The following is a 26,377-nucleotide window of genomic DNA, read 5'->3' as shown; positions in this document are numbered from 1 at the left end:
GCCTTCCCCCTACTAGGCCTGACTTGCTAAGGAACTTGTGTGGGTATGATCTAGGGAAAGTGAGAAGACTGTAACTGTGGGCTGTGGACAGACAGATGTCAAAGTGACATCACAGGCTCACTCTGAAGGCACAGAGGGGATTAGTGAGCCTGGGGTGTGTGTGACAGTCAAATAGCCCAAAGAGGGATTTTTTTTTTAAGGGGCTGAATAGAGTGGGTTGTTTTGGAGGATCAGGGGAGGTGATGGGGGCTACAAGGAGGAATGGCAAGGTCAGCAGAGATTATAGGAAGTTGGAGAGGCCAACTAAGTGTCCAGCTACACAGGGCCAGTGGGAGAGTTAGCCGGTGAAGTAGGGCCGTAGGGGTTGTGGGGGCTCTGGAGGGTTCTATAGGGTCCCAAGTACTCAATATCTCCTAGGAGGTTAAAGTTGAGGTGTGGCCTTCGGAGACCCCGAGAAGAGGTTGCTGCAAAATGAGGGAAGAAGTCAGGTGTCTTCAGGACCCCGGGGTGGGGGTGGGGTAGAAAGCTGCCAGATGCTTAGAGGGGTCCTGTGCCGCCAGAATCCTAGAGGACTTCTCAGGGTGCCTGAGGCTGGAAAGCATCTTCTTGCCATTTTATATAAGGGAGAAGTGGGCCCTAAGGAGCTTTCTTGGTGTCCAGGCTACCTTAAGAAGTTCTGGGGGGGGGGCTGGAGAGATGGCTCAGTGGGTAAGAGCACCCGACTGCTCTTCTGAAGGTTCAGAGTTCAACTCCCAGCAACCACATGGTGGCTCACAACCATCCGCAACGAGATCTGGCGCCCTCTTCTGGAGTGTCTGAAGACAGCTACAGTGTACTTACATATAATAAATAAATAAATAAATCTTAAAAAAAAAAAAGAAGTTCTGGGGGGTTGGGTTAATTGATCCCTAGGACCCTTGAGATGCCAGAGGTTGAGAGTGGGGGTCCTGGGGCAGGGGACATTAGGACTCTGAGAGGCTTTGACTCATAAAGGGTCACTGGCTGCCAGCAGAGGCCTGAAGACAAAAGAAGGTGAGCTGAAAAGTCCCATAGGACCCCAGACCTTCAGTCGTGAGGAGGAGTTACAAAGAGTTCAGTTAGCCTCCGGGGATAGTTCAGACTTCAGGTGTCTTGGGGGTGGGGGCGGCAAGGCGGTTTCATGGCTGTGGGAGGAGAGGCCCGTGAAGTCCTACAGAGCTTATTGGGGTCCTATAAGCTATATTGGTCTTTGGTTGCATTTGGGGATTAAACTATATCCCTGTCCTTAGATTTCTTGGATGGAGTCCTCCACATCCTAGCGCAAGGTTGAGGGTTCGGTAAGTGTCTGACATTCTGCAGAGCTTTGGGGAATGCTACATCAGGATTCCGAAGGTCTCCATTGGATCTTAGGGGTTCCCTGGGATCCTAGAAACAGAGTAGGGTGCTGGGTGGGGCTGGATAAGCACCAGGGCATAGCGGGCTTTGGCCAGCACAATGAGGTCCTGGTCGGTGGGAGCACACATGTTTAGTCCGATCGGCAACATCTTCTTGAGTGTGGCCACGATCAAAGATGTCTGCACAGAGTAGCGGTCCCCCCGGCGCTTCTTCTTGGTGCGTTCCTGATCTGAGCCACCTGACTGTGGGTACACAGGGTTCAGTGCTTGCCCAAGTCCCCACCCCACCACCCCAGCACCAACCACAACCTATAGCTACTTTATACAACCCAGCGCCTAACCTGGTTGCCAAGCAACCTATTTTCACCTGGACCTTGCTCCTCCTTGTGCCACAGCCATGACCATAGCCCCACCCCTGGTCTGATTCCTGCATTCCGGCTTCTAACTAGAGCCCTGGTATATCCATACCCCCACTTTTTAAAACTCTAGTAATCCTCTCTAAGAGAACTCCACAGGATCCAGGGTCTACCACACTCTACCCCACACTTCACATGCCCAAACCAAGTTTCCAAGAAGGAAACAAAGATGTCGGCTCACAAAGAGCCCCAAGACACACGATAAGCTGGAGGGAAGGGGAGACAGAGAGACTGAGGCAGACAAGGACACAAGGAGACAGAAAGTGCAAGACAGATCTGGAAAGATCTGGAAGCCAAGACACAGAGCATAGACTCCCACAACCGTGTCCTGGAGCCTTAGGTGCAGACCCCTCCCTGGCCAGGGCCACTCCAGTCATGCTAACAAGAAGTCCCAGTGGCAAGCTGCGGCCAGAGCCCCACTCATGGCAATACTGAGCTGCCGAAGGCCCCACATGCAGCATTGCTGAGTCTTTAAAGAGCCCCAGGCCTGGGGTCCGTTGGCTGGATGCCATCAGAGGCTCACAAAGATGACATTTGGTAAGAGTCACACCGATCACTGCCATCCCTGGGTTCTCCCCAGAGGCCAAGTCGCATACCTGTGCTCAGCCAGGGCTGCCCCTAACCATGCAGCTGTCCCACCCATCCCCCTGGGACCAGGTCCACAATGCATGGAGGAAAGCCAATGGCTCAAATTTTTTTTTTTTTTTTTGGTAGCAAAACCAAAAAGAAAAAAAAATAAGGATAAAGATAAAGAAGAAGAGAAAGAAAACTACCCCAAACCAGAAGAGAAATAATTCAACAACTCATCAAAAGCTGAGAGTGGGGAAGGAGTGGATGGTTGGGAAGGAAGAAGACAAAGAGGATGGCGGTCAGGGGGTAAGGACAGAGGGTGGGGGACAGGGACAAAAACAGGGGGTTTGAAAGGGTGGGGCTTTGAGTGGGAAAAGGTGTTAGCCAAAAGCCATGCAGAAGGTTCCAGATGTGGCGCTGACCTGTACGTCTCCTGCCTGCTTCAGCGGGTTGTCGACAGAGACAAGAAGGGTTACCCCAGCCCGATAGAGAGCCCCAGACCCAACTCCAAGTTACCCTGGCTCTTCTTCCCCACCCACCACTCATTAGCTGGGTGTTTCCAGACCTTGATTTGGAGGGGGGAGCTGTTCTTTAGGACCCCAGAGATGGCTGTTGTGAAAGGAGGGAAAGGGATGTGGGGTGATGGAGAGAATGAAAGTAATGGGGGGATAAGGGGGATGGAGAGTAACCGGAATGGAGGACGGGAGAGGAGGAAATGAGAAAACAGGATGGAGCTGAGTGGACATGGACGAGAGATGGAGGAAGGAATGACAGACAGAAGGGGAGATGGGGAGGGGAGGGGTGGGGGGACTACAGGGAGGCAGAGGAAGAGGAGGTAGGAAAGAAATCGGGGAGATGGGGAGGTGGAGATGGGGGAGGTGGGGAAGAGGAGGCAGGTGAGGAGGAGGATAATAGGGAAACGAAGGATGAAGGGAAGGACATAAGGAGAGATATGGGGAGGACTGTGAAGCGGAAGAAGGGAGAGGAGAAGAAGGATGGGAGGTGGGGGTGGGAAGATGTGGTCCCTGAGAGCTAAAGGGGATATGACCAAAGCAGGACAGGTGACAGGTCACTGGGTTGGGAGGGTCAAGAAGGTAGTCCTGGAGGCTGCTCCCCACCCCCATCCAGGCCTGGAGGGTACTCCCCTCCCCACCCCTCAGTTCTGTGAAGCACCCACCTTGGCCATTTTGCTCTTGTTGTCAGCTGTCAAAAAGGACATGTTGTTGATTTCATTCTGGACCACGAAGTTCTGTTCTTCACGCTTAAAGTTCTGGTGGGGGAAGCAGCGTGGGGCTCAGACCCTGAGACTGGCAGAAGCTGCCCATAAGCCTTTGGGCTTAAGGAACGGAGATCGGCACCAGTGGAGACAGTGACGTGGGTGGGGGTTCACACGGGGCTGGAACTCACGTGGGACTTGGACCAATAGATGAAGATTTCTCCCACCATCCTGAACAGCTCCTCCGCATTGGGGTTGGGCTCTGTCAGCCAGTGTGCCCTGGGGGCCAGGAAAAAATGGACAAGGGTACAGGGACCCTCAGGGAAGGGGCTCACCCAGAGCACTCAGGGATGCTCATGAGAGCCAAGACACATCCAATAGAGGGGATGGAGTGTTTTAAGGGACTCTGATCAGTTCAGTGAAACTTTAAAAGTTTAGGCTTTTCAGGCAGGATCTTACTTTGTAGCCCAGGGTGGCCTGGACTTCACTGTGTAGACCAGGCTTGCCCCAAACTCACAGAGATCTGCCTCCTGAGTACTGGGATTTGTACTACTATGTTCTATTTAATTTTCTAATCATTATGAACCGTGCAAAGCCGAGGCTGTGAATGAAAGGATCAGCGTCTCTGTGGTGTATGGCTGTGTTTTAAAGGGCGAGCTCTGCATTACTGTGTATGTAGTGGGAAAGCTGCATTGTCCGGTGTTAGGGGGATGATAAAGCTTCACACAGCTGGGCATGCACCTCCAGCTACAGGAAGCTGAGCTAGCCTAGGCTACAGAGCATGTCCAAAGTCAGCCTGAACAACAACAACAGAGAGAGAACCTGTCACAACAAAACAGGAGGAGGGAACATGGCACACATATGCTGTGTGTGGCATGTTAGCGTAGTTGTGTGACAACTGTCCTGATTGCCTTAGTAGAGCCGGGCTCTGCTCAGCAGCCCCCTTTCCCTGTATCAACCAGAATCCATTCTTATAGCCTAAACCAAGCATGGAATTCTCTTCTAAGCCTAAAGATTAAAAAAAAAAATAGTGGCAGAGGTAGAGGAGAGAGGGGTCAGATGGCGGATAAAACCTTTTGCTGTGATCCAAAGGAGATTGTGATAGTTGCATGTTCTGGGGTGTGTGTGTGTGTGTGTGTGTGTGTGCGCGCGCGCGCGCGCACCAACTCTCCTCCCTTTCTGTTTAGATAAAAAACAAAGGAAAAAAGATAGAACCAAGCTGGGAGATGTAGAGATCTCTTTTGGATTTAGATTTTGTGTCTGAAAATGAAGGTTTCCAGGTGCAGAGGGAGCCAAAGAAAACTAGCCTAATTTTGCTAACAAAACTTATGGTTCACCAGGGAAGGCTGATACAGGAGGGGTTGCTGGGAGTTTGCCTGCCTACTTTGTTCTCGTTCTGACTACAGAGTGAGACTCTGTCTCAAAATACAAACAGCAGCAACAACAAATAACTTATGGCCAACTAAGTAGTGATGGATCACAGCTCAAGTGTAGTTCAAATCTGAAATGGCATTTATGCAGAATGAACACCACTGCTCCCATTTCTGCACCATGGCAGACATAGCTAATCAATCACAGAGCCCAAGAACGCTTACAGTCTTTTCAATGGGGATGGATCTTGGAGTTTAAGCTATCTAAAATAGTGCTTTTGATTTATTAGTTAGCAATTGGCTGATACCTGCTTATATTGTTTTCTTAAAGACCTATGTTCTTGGGGAATGTCATCTATGTTCCTTTCTTCTCGTCAGTGGGAAAAGCCTGACCATGGTCTTCCACTACGTAGGCGGGGCACTTAGCTCTACACACAGGTAGACACAATGCTGGAGGGGAAATAAGTCTCCTTATAGTGGATAGTGCAACCCTCAATAGGGTTTTAAGAAACAGAAGGAGACAAACCCAGGAAGGCCTTGTGTGTGTGTGTGTGTGTGTGTCTGTGTGTATGTATGTATATCTGTGTATATGTGTGTATCTGTGTGTATGTATGTGTGCCTATGTGTGTATGTATGTATATATTTGCGTGTATATGTTTATGTATATATGTATATGTATTATATGTGTGTACGTGTGTATGTGTGTGTTTGTGTGTGTATCTGTGTGTATGCTGTGTATGTAGGTGTGTATATATGTGTATGCAGGGTGTATTTGTATGTGTGTGTGTATAGGTGTGCACATAGAAGCCAGAGGACAGCCTCAGGTGCCAGTCCTTGCCTTCTACCTTGTTTGAGACAGTCACTTTGTTGGCCACCATTGCAGCTTCAGGCTAGATGGGCTATGAGTTTCCTGAGACTGTCCCTTTTCCACCTTCCATCTCACCACAGGGGTACAGGGATTGCAGATGTGTGCTGCTGCAGCTAGCTTCCCATGAGTTCTGGGGTTCAAGTCCAGAACCTATCCCTTTATCTACTCAGCCATCTCCCCAGCTCAGAGAAGCTAGGAAGGGAGAGGCTGGAAGGGTCTGGAGGGGTTCCAAGAGTACATGGCAGTTGAGGAATAGCCCGAGTCAGGACAGGCTGGGCCATGCTGACCTGTTGTTGTCTACGTAGCGGATGAGTAGTGGGTAGAGGGCATACAGGTCGCGGCAGAGCACGGAGAACTCATCCCGGACCAGGAGCTCACCCTCCTCAGCTTCTGCTTTGGCCTCCAGGCGCAGCTGCTCCTCCTCAGCCACCACCTTCCCTGCCCGCTTACGCAATCGCCCGATGGTAGGGATGAAGTGGGAGCGTAGGAGCTCTGGCCTGGCACGGCTCACAATGGGCTGGGCAAACACTGCAGGAGAGTGGGTGTTACTCACACGTGACCTCTGACCTCCAGGGGCCCCAGCACCCTGCTCCCCAGGGGACACTGTCCTGCAAGACCCACCGGCCAGCCGCTTCATCCACGAGGCCTCATCGATGCCCAGGTTGTTCACGATGATTCGGAGGATGTTCCCCAGGAGGGAATTGAGGTGGTCGGAGGTGACCGCTGTACAGGGTGGCGGGGCGCCCGCAGGCAGGGCTGGTGGGGGCGCCTCAGGCCCTCGCTCCCACCAGCGGGGCAGGTAGCTGCACAGCATAGGCAAGGTAATCTCGATGACATGCGGCATCTCTGTGTAGCGTGCTCCGGACTCGGCCAGCCCCCCGATTTCTGCCATGAGCCTTTCTAGCACTGGGATGTCAGGACACATCTCCTCCACGCTGTTGGGAAGCCCCAGGACTGGGGTGCAGGGATAGGTCAGGGTATGCCAGGTCAATCCAATACCTTCCCTACGACCCGCCTGACACCTAAATCACCTTATACCTAAAAGTCTCCAAGAGCCCATCCTTCCTATCTCAGCCTCCAACCCAAGTGCCTTCCACAGCTTCCCACTGAAACTGTGACCCCCCCAAGAACTTTACACCTCAACATCATTAATCCCTAAAGCCAAATACAAGATTTGTCTCCAACCTCTAAATATACCCCTGGCATGGAACTTGGTCTCACTATGGAGAAGAGGCTGGCCTTGAACTCACTATGTAGACTAGGCTGGTCTTGAACTCACAGAGACCCACCAGCCTCTGCTTCCAGAGTGCTGGGAGTAAGGGCATACGACTCCATGCCTGGAATGATGTGGGACTTCCACACTGAACTTCTGAAGCAAGAACCCCAACTTTTTATTCTGATGGCGTCTCGTGCAAGCCTTGAGCCCTAAACACCTTCACTCCTAAAATCACCCTAACTCTATGTCCGCTATGTGGCAAGTTGCAAAAAGTGCTTTCCAACCCTGGTGGGTCCCATGCTAGACCCTCTCACCTCAGCCCCCAGAGCAGGAAGAGGAGAGGCCTGGGCTGTTTCCACCATCTGGAGCCCCCAGTTTCAGGTCTCAGCTCCAGACTCCAATTTTGTCTCTGGAAACCCACAGTCCACCACCCACTGTTCCCTTCCATGGGCTGGAAGTAGGATTTTTTTTTTTTTCTTTTTGAAGGGGGGCAGGAGACTGAGCCTTATGTAGCTCAGGCTGGCCTCAAACTTTCTAAGGAGTGAAGATGGCCCTGGAGAAGGCTTTCCAGTATCTTATATTCCAGATTTCGGGGTACAAGCTCATGCTACCACACTCGGCTGGCTTTGGGGAGCAGAGCATGACTCTCCTGATTGGATATTTTCTGAGCCCCACTCCTGGCTCTAACCCCAGGGTTGAGAAGACAGGATGCCTGCCTGTGGCTTGTGTGGCCACCACCTCTGACTCTTGCCCCTAAGTGGCACTCCGCAGACATTGTGAATGAAAAATATCCACGATAAGCTCGGGTTATTCAAACCTGTAGGACACCGGAAGGTACCTGCCTCCCTAAACTTCGCATTACCAACTCCATAGTCAGCCTCACAGCTCCAAACTTCATCTCTGTCCCCCTAATCCTCCCAGAGGAGTGGCTTTGGATGGCCCCTTACAGCACAGCCCAGATCCCTCAAGGTCTGGCTGTTGTGGAACACTAGTATCCCGGAGACTTCTCAGCCCCTCTCAGCCCCTCACAGCCCAGATTTAGGGAGCACTTCACCCTGAGCTCTCCTGTGCCCCTGACAGCTGCCCCAGCCCACGCGACTCACTGGCCCGCTCTCGAGGAGACTTGGTGGTGTAGACAGAGCAGGCGTTGTATTCATTCAGCTCAGGCTCCAGGAATGCCACTGGCATGGCTGCAGCCAGGCGGGCCAGGCATTCCCCGAGAGCTGGCCGCAGCCTGGAAGGAGAGCTGCAGTTAGTTTCCATGCGCCCCTCCGCTGAGCCCCAGCCCATTCTGCACAGGAGCGTCCCCAGTGGTCCGTTCTGGAGTAGAGTTACAGGCGCCGCTCTTGTGTGCACCCTTCCCTGCGTGCCTGGCAAAAACTTGTACGCGGACTGAAATGTTCCTCTCTAGCGATCTCCAGCATGCTGCTGCCCCGTTTCTGCACGTCTCCTGCCCGGACAAGCTTGCTCCCCAGAGAAGCCATTCAAGCCTCCTTAGGTGTCTGGTTCCCACTCTCCCAGATCCCACAGCCTGTTTCTATCCCTGGCCTTTCCACTAGCGCCCTCTCTTGGCTTCTGGCGTGAACTTCAGTTACCCTAGTTAAGTTGCAAGTTCAAGATTTTACTATGTCCAGCTTTGCACCTCCTCCCCACTTCACATGCCCCCTCCTTTCATCCCAATAGTCTCTAAGTGTCTATATAAACCCAATAATCTGTCCCATTTTCCTCACTTTTCCACGTAGGGGTTCCTGGTGGTTCCCAGAGAGTAGATACTGCAGAGCGTTCGGTAGCAAGACACTTGTACGTCATCCACTGGAGAGGAGAGAGTGAGGGTCTGGGCTGTGCCCAACTCATGTCACCTTCTCTGTCACCAATATTTATGCTTTGTAACTCAGCCAAGACCAGCTCTCTTCTGGCCTCAGGTTCCCTATCTGTAAAATGGGATTATTGTAGTACCTTCAGCACAGGGTAGGTTGAGGATCAAATGAATTGTTGCTGTTGCTTTAATTTGTGATGTTGGGGGTGGAACATGGACCCTCACACGTGCTAGGCAAGTGTTCTACCACTGGACCACACCCAATTCTCAAATAAATTAATGCCTGAAAAGTAATTAGAAAAGAGGACACAGGCTGGACAGTGGTGGCCCACACTTTTAATCCCAGCACGTGCTGGGGTGCCGAGTGCAGGGAGTGGGGGGAGAGTCAGGCGGATTTCTGAGTTAGAAGTCAGCCTGGTCTACAGAGTGAGTTCTGGGACAGCAAGGGCTACACAGAAAGACCCTGCCTCAAAGAAACCAAAACCAAAAACCAACCAACCAAACAAAAACAAAAAAGAAAGAAGGACATGGGAGGAGCTTACTATAAGGGGAGGGGCTTACTACAAGGGGAGGGGCTTACTACAAGGGGAGGGCCTTATTTTGCCTCGGATATCTTTGATGAACATGATAACACTTCTTCGAGAACCTAGCACACACGTATGTATGGTTTCAGGCAGCATAAACCCCTCCCTCAGGGCCAAGGTTAAGAGCCTCACTGACTACAAATCCATCAGGACAACAGGGGGCAGGGAGGTTCAAGATTTAGAAAAAAAAAAACTATAAAGAGAAAACAAAATACAATGGGAGTGATGTCACAGCATCTATATTTTTCCATGTGTGCATGTTTGTGTGATACATGTATGTGTTCCAGTGTGTGTGAATGTGAAGGTCAGAGGTCAAAAGTAATCAGTGGCTTGACTCCTTCCTTCTTTTCTTCCATCTGAATTGCTTTTTTAGGGGTACGGGGTGGGTTCAAGACAGGTTTCTCTGTGCAGCCCTGGCTGCCCTGGAACTAGCTCTGTAGACCAGACATGCACCACCGCTGCCCGGCCTGAACTGCTTCTTTCAGACAGTCCAGCTCAGCGAGAATTTCTGACTAACAAGGCCACTTCTAGATTGTTCCTTATAGGAGCTGCAGCAACTGCTCATCTCTTTCAGCCTCCTCCGCTGCCTGGGAGGAGGATGCCTGTGGTGAGACATGTGAGGGAAAGACACCATTTCAGAGAAGGCAAGCACAGCCCAGAGACAGAGGGAACAGAGGTCTGACCTTATGACTTTTCTCATCTGCTTTGGAAAGTGCAACATTCAAGAGAGAGAAACTTCTAGCTTGTTTGCGTTACAGTGATTTAGAGTCACTGGGTCTCTGGCACAAGTAGCTAAATCTACTTTGTGTGTATTTGTGGTGCTGGGGATGGCACCCAGCACCTTCATTGGGCATGCTAGGCAGGGGCTCTACCACTGAGCCACACCCCCAGCCCCTCACTGGGGGATTCTAGGCAGGGGCTCTACCACTGAGCCACACCCCCAGCCGCTCATTGGGAGATTCTAGGTAGGGGCTCTACCACTGAGCCACACCCCCAGCCCCTCACTGGGGGATTCTAGGCAGGGGCTCTACCACTGAGCCACACCCCCAGCCCCTCATTGGGGGATTCTAGGCAGGGGCTTTACCACTGAGCCACGCCCCCAGCCCCCTCACTGGGGGACTCTAGGCAGGGGCTTTACCACTGAGCCACGCCCCCAGCTGCTCATTGGGAGATTCTAGGCAGGGGCTCTACCACCGAGTGCTTTTAGCCTTTCACTGTGAACTCTATAGGAGAGCTACTCAGTGAGTCTTTCTTCCAGCCCTTCACTGCTGGATACCAGCCCAGTGTTATACCACTGAAATACATACCCTCAGCCCTTGCTTTTCTTATGCTTTTTGTAAGTCAAGACCTCACTCTGTAGCCTAGGTGGTCCTGGAACTCACTATTAACTCACTATTATAGGCCAGGCTAGCCTCAAACTTGCAGCCATCCTCCTGCCTCAGCTTCTTGAGTGCTGGGATTACTTACAGGCATGCACCACCACTGTGGTTTTTGAATTCACATTTTAGTTAACACCTTCAGTTCCCTACAGTTTACTAACTGTGCTTTAGCTCACTGCACGAAAGCATCTGCTCCAACACCAGGTGACTCTGCCACGCACCTCAGGAGGGACAGTGCCGGTCAAGCTGACACCCCACCCCACGCCCCTTGCCCTCAGTGTTAGGATCCTTACGGATGACATCGTCTCCGAACTGGTGCTGGGCGATGTGCTGGAAGAGGGTGGTGAGGACGGGCAGCAGAGCCACCGTGGTGTAGGTGAGGTTCTGGCCCACACCCTTCACCTGCGTGCGCGCCTGCGACACCTTTCCTAGCCGCAGGTTCTCCACCATCTTCTCAATGTCCTCGGAGGCACTCTCGAAGAAGGAGCGCAGACCCGCCTTTACGATCTCAGGGCCCGATTTCATCACCGTTCTAGGAGGTGGGGTGCAGAGCTGTAGAAGCAGAGGGTCCCCCGCTCCTCCCCGCTCCTTCCCTCCCCTCCTTCCTTGCTCCTCTCCTTCCATTCCTGAGACGAATGTCACTCAGAGAGTATAGAAGGACTGGGTTGGGTGGGGTACCCCAAAGCCGTACCTGGCATCTAGAGAGCGTGCCAATATATGAAGACAGTTGACCACAGCTGGGGCATCCGTCCCTGGGAAAGGAATATGGGCCAGGATGAAGAAGGGGACTCATGATGGTTTGTGTATGCTCGGTCCAGGGAGTGGCACTATTAGGAGGTGTGGCCTTGTTGGAGTAGGTGTGTCACTGTGGGTGTGGGCTTAAGACCGTCATCCTAGCTGCCTGGAAGTGAGTCTTCCACTAGCAGCCTTCAGATGAAGAAGTAGAATTCTCAAGTTGGTCTGCACCATGCCTGCCTAGATGCTGCCATGTTCCCACCTTGATGATAATGGATTGCACCTCTGAAACTGTAAGCCAGCCCCAATTAAATGTTGTCCTTTATAAGACTTGCTTTGGTCATGGTGTCTCTTCACAGTAGTAAAACCCTAAGACAGGCCTCAAGGTTAGAAACTCCTATGTCCATCTCAACTCTTCCTGGCCAGGTTCATGCTATGCCATACCTAACCCTGCTGAGTTTCCACAGTCCCCCTGGGTGTCCCCACCGCAGCACTGGCTGTCCTCCCTTCCTTTCTCCCTTTTTTGTCTTCTGTCTAGCTCTGACTTCTCAGGGCTGTCCCTGTGTGAGACAGTGGCTGCATGGCTATCTACCCATCTCCAGGATGACCCAGTCTATAATCAGAGGGAAGGCATTACAAAAGGCTGAGCCAGGAACTCTTTCTTCCAGGTGGAGTTGGGCATAAAAGAAGCAAGAGAGCTGGCAGAGGCTCAGCGGCAGGGCTACTTACCGAAGAGGGAGACTCGGTGGCGAACAAGGGCAGCAAGTTTACAGAAGAGGCTGAGGAAAGAGAACAGGATGGAAGGACAAGGGAAGGAGGGGTGAAGAGACCAAGATGAAAGACAGAGGTGATATGATCAAAGGACACAGACCAAGCTTGACAGTTATAGGCAAGGGCTGCAGGAATGGCTCAGTCTTAGAGTGAGTGATGGCCTAGAGTTCCCAGTGAGGGACTCGGGATATGACTCTGGTAGAGCCCCTGCCTAGAATCCCCCAGTGAGGGGCTGGGGGCATGGCTCAGTGGTAGAGCCTCTGCCTGGAATCCCCCAGTGAGGGGCTGGGGGCATGGCTCATTGGTACAGCCCCTGCCTAGAATCCCCCAGAGAGGGGCTGGGGGCGTGGCTCAGTGGCTTATACATTTAGCACATGTAAAGTTCAGTCCTCAGCACTGCAAGAAAAAAAGTCACAGCAATAACTGGCAAGTAGAGGTGATGGAGGAGAGGCTGTCTTTGTCAGAATGACTGGTTTGTCTCACTAAGTCCTGGGAACCTCTTTAGTCCTAGGGAAACTGGGACAGTTGGTCACTTTAGAACATCCCAAGGCAGAAACAGCCCTCAGAGCCCATGTGAGTCAAGGTCAGGAAGAAGACGTTTGGGGTTGACATGCTGTAAGGTGAGGTCACAGACAGCCCACCTGGTGATCATTTCCTTCTCCTTGTTGGAGGCGTGGCCACCACTGCCCAGCACTTTGGCTGGTGTGGATAGGAAGTAGAGACAGTGGTTGGTGAAGTATTGATTGATCAAAGGCAGCAGAATCTAAATGGGGAGGAGAGGGGGGAGGGGCTGGGTGAAGTGTCCAGGGACCCTCCTAGACCACAGCCCCTCCAGGTTCTGAGCCCACCTCTCACCTTAGCAAAGAATTTAATCTCCTGTTCATGTGGGGATTTCTCCACCCGTCCACTGCTAACCACAGCCTCTGTGGGGAAGGGCAAGTAGGGGCTAGTGTTGGTTTAAGCTGAGGAAGCCAGGCTGTTCTGGTAGGAAGGGACACTGGATGGGGGCAGAGTTAGGAAATAATGACACGTCCTTAATCCCAGCACTTGGGAGGCAAAGGCAGGTGGGTCTCTTAGTTCAAGGCCAGCCTGGTCTACAGAGCAAGTTTCAGGACAGCCAGGGCTACACAGAGAAATCCTGTCTCAAAAGACCAAACCAAACCTCACACCTATCCTGGCCACAGTCAAGTCAGCTAGGTCCCTGCTCAGATGCCTCCTGTGCCTCCTTCTCTGTGCAGAGGACAAGCTCTTACCTCCCATCTAGCTACGGAGCCCCCCTCTCCTCCTTGCATGACCTAGCGGGGTCCCTTCAGTTACTCCTCCCCATGTCTATGAAGGGTGGTGGTTTCACAAGCCGTGTGCCATGACACCCTCCAGGTGTTCAGGTGCCCCTACCCCACTCCTCCGTGTCTTGGCACAGATCTTACAGTGTTACCCATGTCTTCCTTGAGCTGAAATGGCAGTTGGCTCTACACCCCAGCCCACCTTCCCCTGGTGTTCTCTTCCCCCAACACTAGGCACTGCCTATCACACTTGGCTTAGCTATGTGTGATTCTAACTGTCGGACTCCAAAACAGCGATGCAGATGAAGAACCACCTCTGTCTTGTTCCCTGCTAATCCATCCCGTCATCCCCAGCAGAGTCTGCCATGACTGATGCTTCACAGATACTAGTTGAGGGAGAGGTGGGTGAAGCAGTGCCCTGGGTGGGTCTTTGCAGATGATGTGGAAAGATGGGAGGGAATTTTTCCTACCCAGGTGGGCGATGAACTCCTGGGAGATGTCCATCCAGCGAAGCAGCTGCTGCAGGAAGCCGAAGGCAAATCGCTTCTCAATGGAGGATGTGTCCAGTTCCATGTCCTTAAGACCCCTGCGTGGAGAGGCATAGACAGTCAGCTCAGACACCGGCCTTGCCCTATTCCACACACCTTTCTGGTCAGCCTGTGCACTCTGCCCACTTGCAGGTCCTTAGGTTGTTCTCCAAGTCTAACTTCCCCATGCTTCTCCCCTTTGGCCTTTAGCAGATCTGCTGGCCCGCAACTTCACCGCCCAGTAGGAGGTCCGCTTGCTGCTTTCAGGTCTACCCCTTGGCTTCCTTATGGCCCCGCCTCCGTCCCAAGCCCCGCCCCCAAGGCGGTCCTTCCGTCCCTGCTCGAAGTTGCTTCTGCCCAGGTTCACGGATCCACGTGCCTGGTGACAGCATAGCCATTCATCTGCAGAAACTTCAGCAGCTCCTGGGCCTTCTCTCGATCCCGTGCCTTCTCCTTGGCCGTGAGCGTGTCGTAGGGAACCAGTAGAGGATGAGACCCACCTCCTGCGGACGGCAAAGATTAGAAATCAGAGGCCAGAAAAGACCCAGACCACTCTCACTGGGGCTCCTACAGTTGAGTTAGCCGCACCATTAAAAAGGTGCTAGCATTGCTTTCCATTGCTAGACATCACTGCAACGGAGCCGAGCCGGGAGAGTGGTTAAGTAACGCCATGAAGCCAGGACTCTAACCGAGGCCCCGTGACTGCGTGCGGGGGGGCTGCGTGCGGGTGGGGCTGGGGGTGGGGCAGTGGTGGGAGGGGATAATTGTCCTCACCTTTAGCCTCCAGCTCTTGCTTCTTCTTTCGCCCCCAAGTGTTGTGGTAATTTTCTGCCAGTTGTTCGGCCATGGCCTGGAAGTGGGATACAGACATTCAAGGACCAGATTCAGACAGACCTGAGCTTCCTAAATAAAGGGTCCGTGATCTCACCTGCAGCTCCCGGGACAAGGTAACCACGCTGAGGTCTGGTGGCTGGGGATTATAGCCTTCTCGGGGGTCATATGTCTGAGAGGGTAAGAGAGAGGGGGATACTTAATGGGCGTGTAGAAAGTTCTGAGCCTTGCTCCAGATGCCTACCCTGAGCTTGTCCCTTAAGGCCCTGCCTCTAAGCCACCCTTCTCGGCTCTTTAGTTCCTCAGGCTGTCCTTTTGGCGCTGAGATTTCTGCTCAGGACTGCCCTCTTCTCCTTACTCGACTTCCCCTCTGTCAGGCCTCATTGCATCCCCACCCACCCAGCCTGCTCCTTTTCACAGTTCCTCAATCACCTGGGGGCACCTGTCTCAATCCCACCACATCCGACCCATCACTCCCCACTCCCCTTGCTCAGACTTTCACTGTCTCCTCGCAAGCTCACCTGGGCGGTTTGGGATATCTTTCTTGTTTTTTTCTTTTCCGTCTTCTCCTCCTCGCCTTCCCTGGCCTTCTCTACTGTCCATTCCCAGGCAATCATGGCCTTCAAAGACTCCTTGATGGGCCAACGGTAAATCTCTTTGTCCTGGGCAGATAGAGTAAGTGGAGTTGGTGGAATGGGACCAGAAGGAAAACCTGGTTTTCCAGCTTCCCTGATGTCTCAAGGCAGGAGAAACCCCACCAGGAGCTAGGAAGTTAGAAGTGGGTCAGTCAGGATTGGAATCCAGGACTCTAACCTGCTCTGTAAACAAGCGATTCAAACATTTCTAGCACCCATTTTACAAGGGTTTCAGAGATGTCACACTATCAAGGAGTCTTTCTAGAGAAGGGACTGGAGGACTTTGGGGTCATCCAGGGGAATCGTCTAATCTTGAGAAAAGGCAAAATCCATGACCAGACACCAGTCAACCTATGATGCTGTCTCACTCCTCCCTGGATCCCCTAAATTCTGGAGTTTCCTTCTGACCTCTGACATCAGGACCTATGGTTTGGTCACCTTCTCTGAGAAGGTCTTGTAGGGTCTCAGCATGGGGTGGGTCTTCAATTCTTCATCAATGTTCTCACCATAGGACCAATTGTTCTGAATCTAGAGGTGAAGAGGCAGAAGAGAGTGGAGGATGGATACGAGGCAGGAGAACCCTGAAAGGCTCTCAGAGAACAGTGAGGGTCTTAGGGATGGCTGAGGATCTAGGACAACCTGAGGCCTCTGGGAAGGTAGGAGGCTTGGGGGAAGCAAGGTAGGTAGAGGTGAAGGGCCGCAGTGTTCACCTTGTCGAAGGCCCACTTCTCATGAGTGTACTCTGCGAACTTGTTAATGAAGGAGTCCAGCTTCTCGGGGATGATGACGCTGTGAGAAGAGGTGGGGTCAGCAGGCATTGAGGTGGGGCTTTCCTCTCCCTCTGGAACTTTCCTTCTCCCAATCCCTAGCCACACCACTGTCTGTCCCCGCGTCTCACTTGAGGGTCTCCACAGGCCGGGGATCAAAGTTGCCTTCAGCGTCCACTGTGGCTTTTTTCTCCGTCTTGGATGAGTATGAGGCGTCCACGTAGTCAGGGGGCAGTGCGCCCGCGATGGCACACAGGCAAGGCATGGCTATTCGGTAAAGCTCCTGGTCGTATTTCTATAGGTGTCAGGGGTGAAGGGGAGGATCATGCAGGCTTCACTTAGCCCGAAGCCTTACAGTCCCCAATCCACCCTCTAATCATCAACTCCCCTCTCTGAACCCACAAATCTGCTAGTCACTCTCTCGGTAGCTTGAGCCTCACTTTGGTCTGTTTTTTTTTTTTTTTTTTTTAGACAGGTCTCACATAGCCTAGGCTGTCCTTAAACTTGATATACAATCCAAGAGTGACTGAATTCCTACTCCATCTGCTTCTGCCTCCCGCTGAAATTACTGGTGTGTGCCACCCAACCCAACAGGGATTTCATCCCAGATCTCCAGGCTTGAACCCCCAAACCCTCTGCACAGGCTCCTCTGAGACCCCATGAGTCCCCAGACCTTATGCGCCAGAGAATCAAAGATGCCCCAGAAGAGCTTGCGTGTGAGGTGCAGCTCTTCCTCAGAGGTGACCCCGAAGTTGGCCCAGCCTGTGGGGAGGCAGTAGTACTTCCAGCAGCGCTCATAGTGGTTGGTAAGGAGCTGAAAGGAAGAGACACACAGAGGAGGCATAAGCAGATGGCAGGCAGCGAAGGCCCCAGGAGGCAGAGGGTGTCAGTGCTTGCAAATGAGATGCTAATAAGGGAAGGATGGTATGCTTATTAGCGAATGGTCCTAGACAGCTTATTACTCGGCGTTGGTACTCTCAATGAGAGCCAGGATGGGCATTAAACTATGGCTGGATTTGTCTGTTCTTTTTACAGAAATAGGCAAGCTAACAGTCTCCTGGTAGAATTGTGTGCACACTAATAGGACGATCCATGCTTATGCAAATTAGCATGTCAAATAGAAACATAGGCAGTGCCCCATGCAAATATATGGTAATCAAAAAGGCCTCCTCTATCTAATATGCATCTTAGAGTTGGGGCTAATTTAGGCATCTTATGCAAGACAGTCTAAGTTAGATGGGGTATCTCCTTATGCAAACTAGCATGCAAATGATAAAGTAGGAGAGACAGTATGCAAATATTCAGAATAGCTGTGGTACTGTTGATTCAAATAAACGCACTCATTTGAATACTGGAAGGCTGGTGGTCTGGACATGCGAATAAAATGCTAATTAGGAAAGTAGTGCGCCCATGAAAATATATGCTAATTGAGGCGGGGGCTGGCTCACTTAGTTAGGCAAATTAAGCGGTAATTAGGGAATGTTAGCAGCGCCAATGACGCAGAGCGAATGCCATGGGAATCCTAGCCGGCAAACGAGGATGTTAATTGGTTTCCTCAGGGTTCGCAGTCCTCCAGCTTTGGTTAGGTGTGGTGGGCGTGGCTAATACTAAAGACCCCACTGGTCCAGAGGCACAGCCAGACTGTGGGTGAGAAAAGGGCTGGCTTCCCCTGAGGACCACCCTCACCTTGAGTGGCATCTTGGCGAACTCATTGAGGATGGGCACATCGAACACCAGGCGTCGAAGCAGGTGCTGCAGCATGGACGGTCGGATATACCTGAGGAGGGCAAGCCCAGAGACGGCAGAGATCTTACGCGAGACCCCGCCTTGGCGACCCCGCCCACTCCCTCCGCCACCATCGGCCCCTCCTCACCTGCACAGCGCCATGAGGCAGTCCTCGATGACATCGCGCTGTGCTTTGGTGAGCGAGCGGCCCCGCGACAGCCTGTACACTGTGTGCAGCATGGAGTCCACCATGATGGCGCGGTGCTCGGTGCCCGCAAAGAGTGGCGCGCACTTGGTGATGAGCGGCAGCACAGCCAGACAGAGGTAGCGGTTCAGTGCCAGCGCCATCTCCGTGGTGCTGAAAGTAGCCTGGGATGTAGGGTGAGACGGTGAGACCATCAGACTATTGGCGTTGCCTTGGTACCCAGGCTTCTAATCATTTATTCTCCTAAATCTCACTCCTCCAGATCTCTCTCTCTCTCTCTCTCTCTCTCTCTCTCTCTCTCTCTCTCTCTCACACACACACACACACACACACACACACACACACACACACACACGAAAGCCAGGAACCGATCATGACTTTGATTTAGCTGCTCTGCAATGCTGGCCTCCTGCACAGGATCTCATGTAGCCCGGACTGGCCTGGACTCTTCCTGCCTTTACTTCCAAAGTGCTGAGATTACAGGCATGCCCAGCTTTTTGCTGTTGCTTCAGTTTTTGTTTTGTTTTGTTTTTGTTTGTTTGTTTTGAGACGGGTCTCATTATGTAGGCTTGGCTAGCCTAGAACTTGCCGCGTAGACCACGGTGATTAGCCTGCCTCTGCCTCCTGTATGATTAAAGGCCTGTGTGATTAAAGACCCATGCCTAACTTCACTTTGTTTTTTGAGACAAGGTTTGCCTGTCGCTCAGTGAACTCTCTGTCCTTTGGCCTTTGTCTGTCTGATGCTAGGTAGAAGGTGTGTACCACTTCACACGGCAATGCTTTCTTGTATCTGAGGGTAGTGGGGGAGTCTCACCCACTCTGTCTTTCATGGGTTTTGTCTTCTGTCACAGAGGTGAGGGTGAGGATCAGGATATGTATGCAGTCCCAGTTCTGCAGATGCTGTCTCTCAGCCTATTAGATGTCCTGGGTGGAGGCACGTGGCCGACTAGCCAGGTGGGAGTTGCTCACCGTGTCCAGTGAAGCAGCCGCCCTCATGTCAGGAAGGAACCCCACATCCAGCACATGCAGCAAGAAGTCCTGGTTCTCAATGCCATACACTCGGTCCAGGAAAAGCACCATGGATGCCTTGTGGTCAGGCACGAAGGATGCAGACATCTTTGGCTGAACCAGGGCGCCATCTACAGGCAGGGATGGTGGGCTGTGAGCACGTGCTCCTTTCGAGCCTCACTCCCTCAACAACTCCCCTCCCCCCCCATACACACCTACCTTTGCCCAGGGTGGGGATCTGCAGTGGGAGGCTGATGATGCCCACGAGGTCATCCAAGGGCACGAGGGACCGAAGGATGGCACGGATCCTCAGGGCCTCACCCTTACCGGCTTGAATCAGCTGGAGGTGGTGCAGAGGGCACGAGGCATGTCATCAGACAATGGTGCCCCATCTGGGACTTGTTCTATTCTAACCATTCCCGACGCACTGACAGTAAAGCAAGCCTCCTTTGTGTATATGTCTTGTATGCATTGTGTGCATGTGCATACGTTGGAGGCGCATGTGTGTGCACATGTACCGCCACGTGAAGGCCAGAGGTTGGTTGATATCAGGGGTCTTTCTCCACTGCTCTTCCTTGTTTCTTGAGACCGGGTCTCTCTCTGAGCCTGAAGCTCCTTGCTCCAACTAACATAGCTGTGCAGTTGTCCCTGGCGATGCTGTTTTGTGGGACGTTGCTTCTTTTTCCAGGTGGAGGTGTTTTATTTTGTTTGAGACGGGATCTCTCTGTTACATAGTCCTGGCTGGTCTGGAACTCCAGTCTGGCCTGAGATCCACCTGGCTCTGCCTCTTGAGTTTTGGGATTAAAGGCTTGCACCCCCATTTCTGGCTGTTTAATTTATTAGGGGGCACACATGCCATGGTGTATATGTTGAGGTTGGAACACAACTAATGGGAGTCGGGTCCCTCCCTCCACCATGGGTGACCAAAATCAAGTCACCAGGCTTGGTGGCAGGTAGCAGGTGCCTTCACACACTGAGTCAGTGGCTCCTTGTTTGATAATAATTTAATTTGATTTCATGTACATTGGTGTACATTGGTCTGTGTGAGTGTGTCAGATCCCCTGGAACAGTAATTACAGATGGTTGTGAGCTGTCATGTGAGTGTTGGGAATTGAACTCAGGTCCTCCGGAAGAGTAGCAGGTGCTCTTAACCACTGAGCCATCTCTCCAGCCCGCCCCCTTCTTTGTTTTTTGAGACAAGTTCTCATGCAATCCAGGCTGGCCTTCAACTTGCTATTTAGCCAAGATGGCATGGAACTTCTGATCCTCCTACTTTTTATCTTCCAAGTTCTGGGGCTACAAGTGTGGGCCACCATACACAGCTATGGGATAGGGTCTTGTCATGTAACTTGTCCTGGCCTCAGACTCAGTACTCCTGCCTCTACAGTGCTGTGATCATAGGTGTGTGTGCCAGGGTGCAGTGTGGTACCAGTTTTGGTTCTACTCTCCTTGAGGAATCCCTCTACTCCTACCACGAGTCCTTTGCTTCTTCACGTCTTGTCTCTCTCCTCTACTGGTTGGGTTCCATGGGATTGGAACCTGAGGGTGTTTTGATCATGAGTGTATGCCCAGTATCACAGCCCAGGACCACACCCAAGTGAGCTATATGAATGCTGTCCAGTACCTGAATGCTGAGGTTGAATGCTGATCATGCACACCCAACTCCCTCCCACCCCACCTTGCTTCCCCACCCCCACCCCAGGGCTTACATGCGTCTCAGGTGCACAGCGTCCTAGCAGGTCAATCAAGGCAGCATAGAAGGACATGATGGCATGTCCCAGGTGTACCCGGTTTTCTTCAGGGGGCTCCTCACCAAAGCTGGAGAGGAGAAGGTGGTGGTTAGAATCCAGAGACATGGTAGTGATGGCCACCATCCTGGAAAAGGGACAGGGACGGGGACTCACTGCTCACGTCGCCGGTCCCTGCGGACACCCGGCCCATCCCGTGCGGGATCCTCAGAGATTCGGATGGCCTCTTCGATGGCAGCCAACAGCCCTGAGCCACCCTCACCCCGCAGGGCAGGTCCAAAGCACTCGGGCTTGCGGATCAACAGCCGCACGACCACGTTAGCATTCTCTTCCACGCTCTCACCTGGCATCCAGAAAGTTCAGGAGAGCTCTTGGGGAACCCCCACGCAACCCCAGAAGCCAACACATTCAAGGGTAATGTCAGGTCTCTGTTGACCTGCAAGTCCACTTAAAGGGACCCCTGCCCAGGAGATGAATGTCACCAGAGGGAAGCTTAGCCAGTGACCCCACAGGCCCCACCCTGCCTCACCGTTGACAAAGACGGCAAAGCGCAGGAAGTCAAGGTAGCGTTCGCCCCCACAGGGATTCCATCCGATGTCAGGATAGCCTTTGGCCAGGAGCATGGGGCAGCTTTGTAAGCCACACCCTGCCAGGTATGACACAACCTGCAACGTGGAAACGGAGCTTAGTCCAAGACCACTCTCCTCCCCAAGATCCGGGCGTTCCTCAGAGCTCCTCAGCTGCACCCCCGCAGATCCTAGTCTTATCCCGGAGCGTCCTTATCTACCTCACACCCCACCTCACGAACATGAGCCAGGGCTTCCTTCCCCTGCCCAACACTGGTCCTGTCTCACTTGTGATAAAGCCCAACATCCTTGCCATGACCTACAGGACCTCACATGACCTCTGTGACGTCACCTCTCGCCACTCAGCCCCCACTGCTTCTGTCCCAGCCATCACCCGCCCTCTGCTGCTCCAAGGCCTCTGTGCTGCTCCTCTTCTGAGGTCCACTGAGCAGCTCACATCATTCTGAGCTTTATTCAAATGCTACTTTAGCTTCTTTAACCAGTCTTTGCTTTGCTTTGTTTTGTTTTAACACGGTCTTTCTAATGCAGCCTTGCAGGAGCTCACTATGAATATCAGGCTGGCTTCAGACTCAGACTCATGCCTGCCTCTGCCTCAGAGTGCTGGAACTGACTGCACGAGCCACCATGCCTGGCTTATAAATGCTTAAAAATCATGATCACATACTCCCTGAACAGATTAAGTGACAGAGGTCAAAAGAAGCCGTCTCTTTCCTAGGCCACTCAACAAGGAGTGGAACTACTGACTAGTGTCTGAACTCCAAAGGCTCTGCAGCCCTACTCCTCCATGATAACCAGGGCCACCCCGATGGGAGCATAGCCCATAGACCTGTTCCCAGCCCCTCTTCTGCAGAGTAAAGGAGCCACTGGCTGCTGGCTGCTCCTTGCAAGTCAGCCCCTTTCTGATTGGGCCCTGGGATGGCAGCATCAGTCTGAACAGGGTGCTCAGAGCCAGCATGTGCCCACACAGTTGGGCGTGACCAGGTCTCCTCTGGCCACACCTTTTCCAAGTCTTGCTCTTGTAATGCCAAGGCTAGCTCATTGTTGTCAATGACAGAAGCAGCAGCTACATCCAAGGGTGTGGAGCCCTGCATGCCTGTGGGGACAAAGAGCAGTTAGAGTCCCCACTCCTTTTTTTAAAAAACTATTTAAGTGCATGTGTGTGTGTGTGTGTGTGTGTGTGTGTGTGTGTGTGTGTGTGTGTGAGATGCAGGTAAACGTAGAAGCCAGAAGAGGACAGCAGATCCTTTAGGGCTGGAGGTGACTGTGAGTCACATAAACTGGGTTCTGCGATCTGAACTCCGGTCCTTCTGATAGAGCAATAAGCACCCTTAGCCAGGGAGCAACCTCTCCAGCCCCTCTCAACTCCTGATGGTGTCTCCTCCTCTGGGAAGCCCTTCCTGACCACCCCCTTTGCAAAATGTGCTAAGTGCCTCTGCTGGTCTGTGCTTTTCGAATCCCAGTACTCGGGGATCTGGGTTGATGATATCTAAGGCTGAACTTTATGCTTTGGCTGCTCTGTGAGCTGTGGGTTGTCTGAGCCACTCTTTCCTAGTTTTGGGTTTTATGCTGTTTTTGAGACAGAGTCTCATGATAGCCCAGGTTGGCTTTGAACTTGTTATGTAGCTGGGGATAGCTCACCCAGGCCAATGCCGCTGTTCTCCAGCAGGTAGCTCAGGTGGTCAAACATGGAGCGCTGGTTCTGCCGGCTGATTCGGCAGAAGTAGCAGAGGAAGCGGCAGCAGCTTGTCACCATCTTGGGGAAGCGGATCTCCTGCAGGGAGCAGACAAGGAGGACCAGTGGTGAGTGCCTGCTCTTTGTGTCCCCCTCCCTGAGCCGACACACCCACCCAGGCCCCTCACCTTTGACTCGCCGCCCCCAAGGACGTTCACCATAACCTCCATGACTGTTTCATGCATACCCAGCGCTCTCATCAGGTTTGGGTGTTGGTAGAAGACTTTGTTGTTCATGATGTTCCTGTGAACAGACAGGACATGTGGGGTAAGCATAGCCTGGGGGCGGGGCATACATCCAGGGAAATTCATGGTCACCATGGTGACAACAGTCTGCACTCTTTAGGCGCCTTTTGCAGATTTAAATTCATCCATCCTTTTTTGTTTGTCTGTTTTGTTTTAGTTAGGTTTTGAGACAAGGTCTCACTCTGGTACCTGAAGCTAGCCTGAAACTATGTAGCCCAGGGTGGCTTAGCATTCACAGTAATCCTCCCTTTACAGCCTTCCAAGTGCTGAGATGACAGGTGTGAGCTACCATCTCGCTCTCTGAAGAATCATGATTACATCCACTCTGGGAGGCAGGAGTTATTATACTTATGGGATCTCACAGACACAGAAAATGAGGTCTGGATCCAAGGCAGGCTCCCCTAAGGTAGATGCTGCCTGCAGCATTCCCAAATGTCTGTGAGGGCCCGGCATACGGTAGGAGCTTAAATGGCTGAGTTGCATTCGACCCAATGCTCAATCCTATCACGATGTAGCATTATTTAAAACAATTTAAAAAAATTATTTCTACTTATGTGTGTCATGTATACCATGCACACGGAGGAACTAGAGTTATGGGTAGACGTGAGCTGCCTGATGTGGGTGCTGGGAATCGAACCCTGGTCCTCTGGAAGAACAGTAAGTGCTTTTAACCACTGAACCAATCTTTCCAGTGCTCCCCCTTTAGAATTTATTTGTTTCTTTTTTGTGTGTATGTGGGGGAGGTCCATGCATCCCACAGAAAACTTCCTGGAGTTCCTTCTCTCCTTCCACCACGTGGGTCCTGGGGATAGACAGGTGTTCAGGCTTGGCTGCAATCACCTCTACCCACTGAACCATTTCACCAGCCCAATTATTGATATTTATTATTATTCTGACACAGGGTCTCGCTATGTATCCCAGGCTGGTCTAAAACTTCCTATGTAGTCCACAATGGCCTGGAACTCAACATCCTCCTGCCTCAGCTTTCTGAGTGCTAAGATGACAGGCCTGAGATGCCACCCCAAATCTGCTAGCTTGTTACTCTAAGCACAGGTCCCTGAAGCCCCATGGCCTCTCTAAAGGGGAGGCATGGTCCTTCCCTTTGTTAACAGCAGAGGACTTTAAGCTCAGAAACAGCAGATGTGCCAAGAGTCACAGTGACCAGGAGCTTCTGAGGAGGGTTAACCATTAGGACAAAGGGACATCATGGGGAGGAAGGGCCGTACAGCGCGTGGGCGTGGCATGGGGGAGGAAAGGCAATACAGCACTTAAGCGTGGGCGTGGATGTGGGCGTGGGCAGGGGGAAGGGTAGTACAGCACATGGGCGTGGGTGTGGGCGGGGGGAAGGGCAGTACAGCACGTGGGCGTGGGGAGGAAGGGCAGTACAGCGCGTGGGCATGGGCGGGCAGCCAGGCCAGGGGGAGGCGCTCTCACCCAATGCTCTGGATCATAAGGTTCTCCTCCTGGGGACCCATCTGCACAATGAGCAGTGAGCGGATCTGGCCCAGGCACTCCAGCAGGCTCATGGTATCCTCCACCGAGGACAGAGAGATTGTGTAGGCCCGGGGCAGGGCACGCAGCAGCTCTCCGAGCCCGTCGTACTGCCGGTGCAGGAGGCTGAACATGGCACGGACCAGCTCCGGGCTCTGAACGAAGTCCTCCTGGGCCCAGCGCACCACTGTGTGGGACACCAGCTCCTGCAAGGACTCTGGAGAAAGGTTGGGACACTGGGTTGCATCTCTGAACCATAGGAGCGAGCAGCCCTTCTCTATCACCACCTGCCCTGTTTTTCACCTGCCACAAGCACGAGGATTCAAAAGACTTTTCTATTGTCCCAGGAATCAAACCCTCCCTCCCTCCCTCCCTCCCTCCCTCCCTCCCTCCCTCCCTCCCCTGGCTTCTGCAGCCACCTAAACACACACACAAAAACACACACACACACACAAAGGCCACCATTAATCGCAGCACTCAGGAGGCAGAGGCAGGAGGATTTCTGTGAGTTTGAGGCCAGCCTAGTTTACATAGCAAGTCCCAGGTCTACATAGAGACCTCCTCTGAAAACAAAGCAACCTCACCCTCAAAACACCCAAAAACAAAAAAGAAAAAAAACAAAAACAAAAAACCCAAACCTCCCCATACCCAAACCCCAACCCCCTCAACAAAGACAACCAAAAACCAAACCAAACCAAAAAAAGTTACAGGATCAAACGTCTACCAACATTAGAGACTCTGTCTAGGGCGCAGCTAATACACAGTTTGTGACCCCAACACGGACCTGGGTTTTCTAATTCCTCCTCTCAGTATGAGAGAAACTGAAAACAAGGACCACGAGGACACAAGCCACCACAGTCTTGGAGCTGTCACCATCCCGGGCTAGATGCACCTCTGCTCTGGTATGTAACACTGCCACACGGTCATCCATCGCAGCCCGCCCATTTGCACAGTCAGCCACAGCCCGCACATGAGGCCACCTCTCCAGGCACCGTCATCTCTCCCAACTCTTGCTTTCCTGTTCCTTCACAGGATCGAGCTATAGAGAGCTTGGAGCTGCCTGCCCCGCCCTGACTCGCCCTGGTCCCCAGTCCTCACGAGGCTTGTGCTCCTCAGGTGCCGCCTCCTCCTCAGGCTTCTCCTCTGTCTTCTTCACCAGCTTTACTTTTTCCAACAAGCTCATGAGGCGGCTTCCCAGAGTGCTCTCCTCCTCGGGCTCCTCCTCCTCTCCCTCCAGCTGGATTCCTGGAGGTGGGTAAGATAGTATGGGACGCCACTC

General features: G+C 52.5%; 1 protein-coding gene across 1 annotated transcript in view; it reads right to left on the bottom strand.

Annotated features, from left to right (window-relative positions):
• The window catches only part of Ryr1 (ryanodine receptor 1), a 126,951-nt gene that overhangs the window by 52,295 nt on the left and 48,279 nt on the right, over positions 1-26,377 (bottom strand). Inside the window, exons 38-70 of the mRNA XM_085841970.1 lie at positions 26,197-26,343; positions 25,042-25,315; positions 23,491-23,605; positions 23,269-23,401; positions 22,629-22,723; positions 21,573-21,708; positions 21,200-21,386; positions 21,005-21,113; positions 19,515-19,635; positions 19,257-19,426; positions 18,231-18,451; positions 18,044-18,134; positions 17,031-17,171; positions 16,489-16,652; positions 16,301-16,379; positions 16,029-16,118; positions 15,477-15,617; positions 15,053-15,127; positions 14,899-14,974; positions 14,504-14,627; positions 14,068-14,183; positions 13,170-13,237; positions 12,956-13,077; positions 12,273-12,322; positions 11,500-11,560; positions 11,102-11,340; positions 8,760-8,841; positions 8,133-8,263; positions 6,435-6,767; positions 6,101-6,341; positions 3,767-3,854; positions 3,537-3,629; positions 1,446-1,616 (exon numbers count right to left, since the gene is read on the bottom strand). Coding sequence (XP_085698096.1) covers positions 1,446-1,616; positions 3,537-3,629; positions 3,767-3,854; positions 6,101-6,341; positions 6,435-6,767; positions 8,133-8,263; positions 8,760-8,841; positions 11,102-11,340; positions 11,500-11,560; positions 12,273-12,322; positions 12,956-13,077; positions 13,170-13,237; positions 14,068-14,183; positions 14,504-14,627; positions 14,899-14,974; positions 15,053-15,127; positions 15,477-15,617; positions 16,029-16,118; positions 16,301-16,379; positions 16,489-16,652; positions 17,031-17,171; positions 18,044-18,134; positions 18,231-18,451; positions 19,257-19,426; positions 19,515-19,635; positions 21,005-21,113; positions 21,200-21,386; positions 21,573-21,708; positions 22,629-22,723; positions 23,269-23,401; positions 23,491-23,605; positions 25,042-25,315; positions 26,197-26,343 — 4,484 coding nt within the window. The remainder of the gene's footprint in view (positions 1-1,445; positions 1,617-3,536; positions 3,630-3,766; positions 3,855-6,100; positions 6,342-6,434; positions 6,768-8,132; positions 8,264-8,759; positions 8,842-11,101; positions 11,341-11,499; positions 11,561-12,272; positions 12,323-12,955; positions 13,078-13,169; positions 13,238-14,067; positions 14,184-14,503; positions 14,628-14,898; positions 14,975-15,052; positions 15,128-15,476; positions 15,618-16,028; positions 16,119-16,300; positions 16,380-16,488; positions 16,653-17,030; positions 17,172-18,043; positions 18,135-18,230; positions 18,452-19,256; positions 19,427-19,514; positions 19,636-21,004; positions 21,114-21,199; positions 21,387-21,572; positions 21,709-22,628; positions 22,724-23,268; positions 23,402-23,490; positions 23,606-25,041; positions 25,316-26,196; positions 26,344-26,377) is intronic.

The sequence above is a fragment of the Mus caroli genome, unplaced genomic scaffold (genome assembly GCF_978045245.1).
Source record: "Mus caroli unplaced genomic scaffold, Mus_caroli_1 scaffold_8, whole genome shotgun sequence".
NCBI classification, from domain to species: Eukaryota; Metazoa; Chordata; class Mammalia; order Rodentia; family Muridae; genus Mus; species Mus caroli.
Note: the sequence above shows the minus strand (reverse complement) of the source record. Positions and strands in the feature narration are given on the sequence as shown.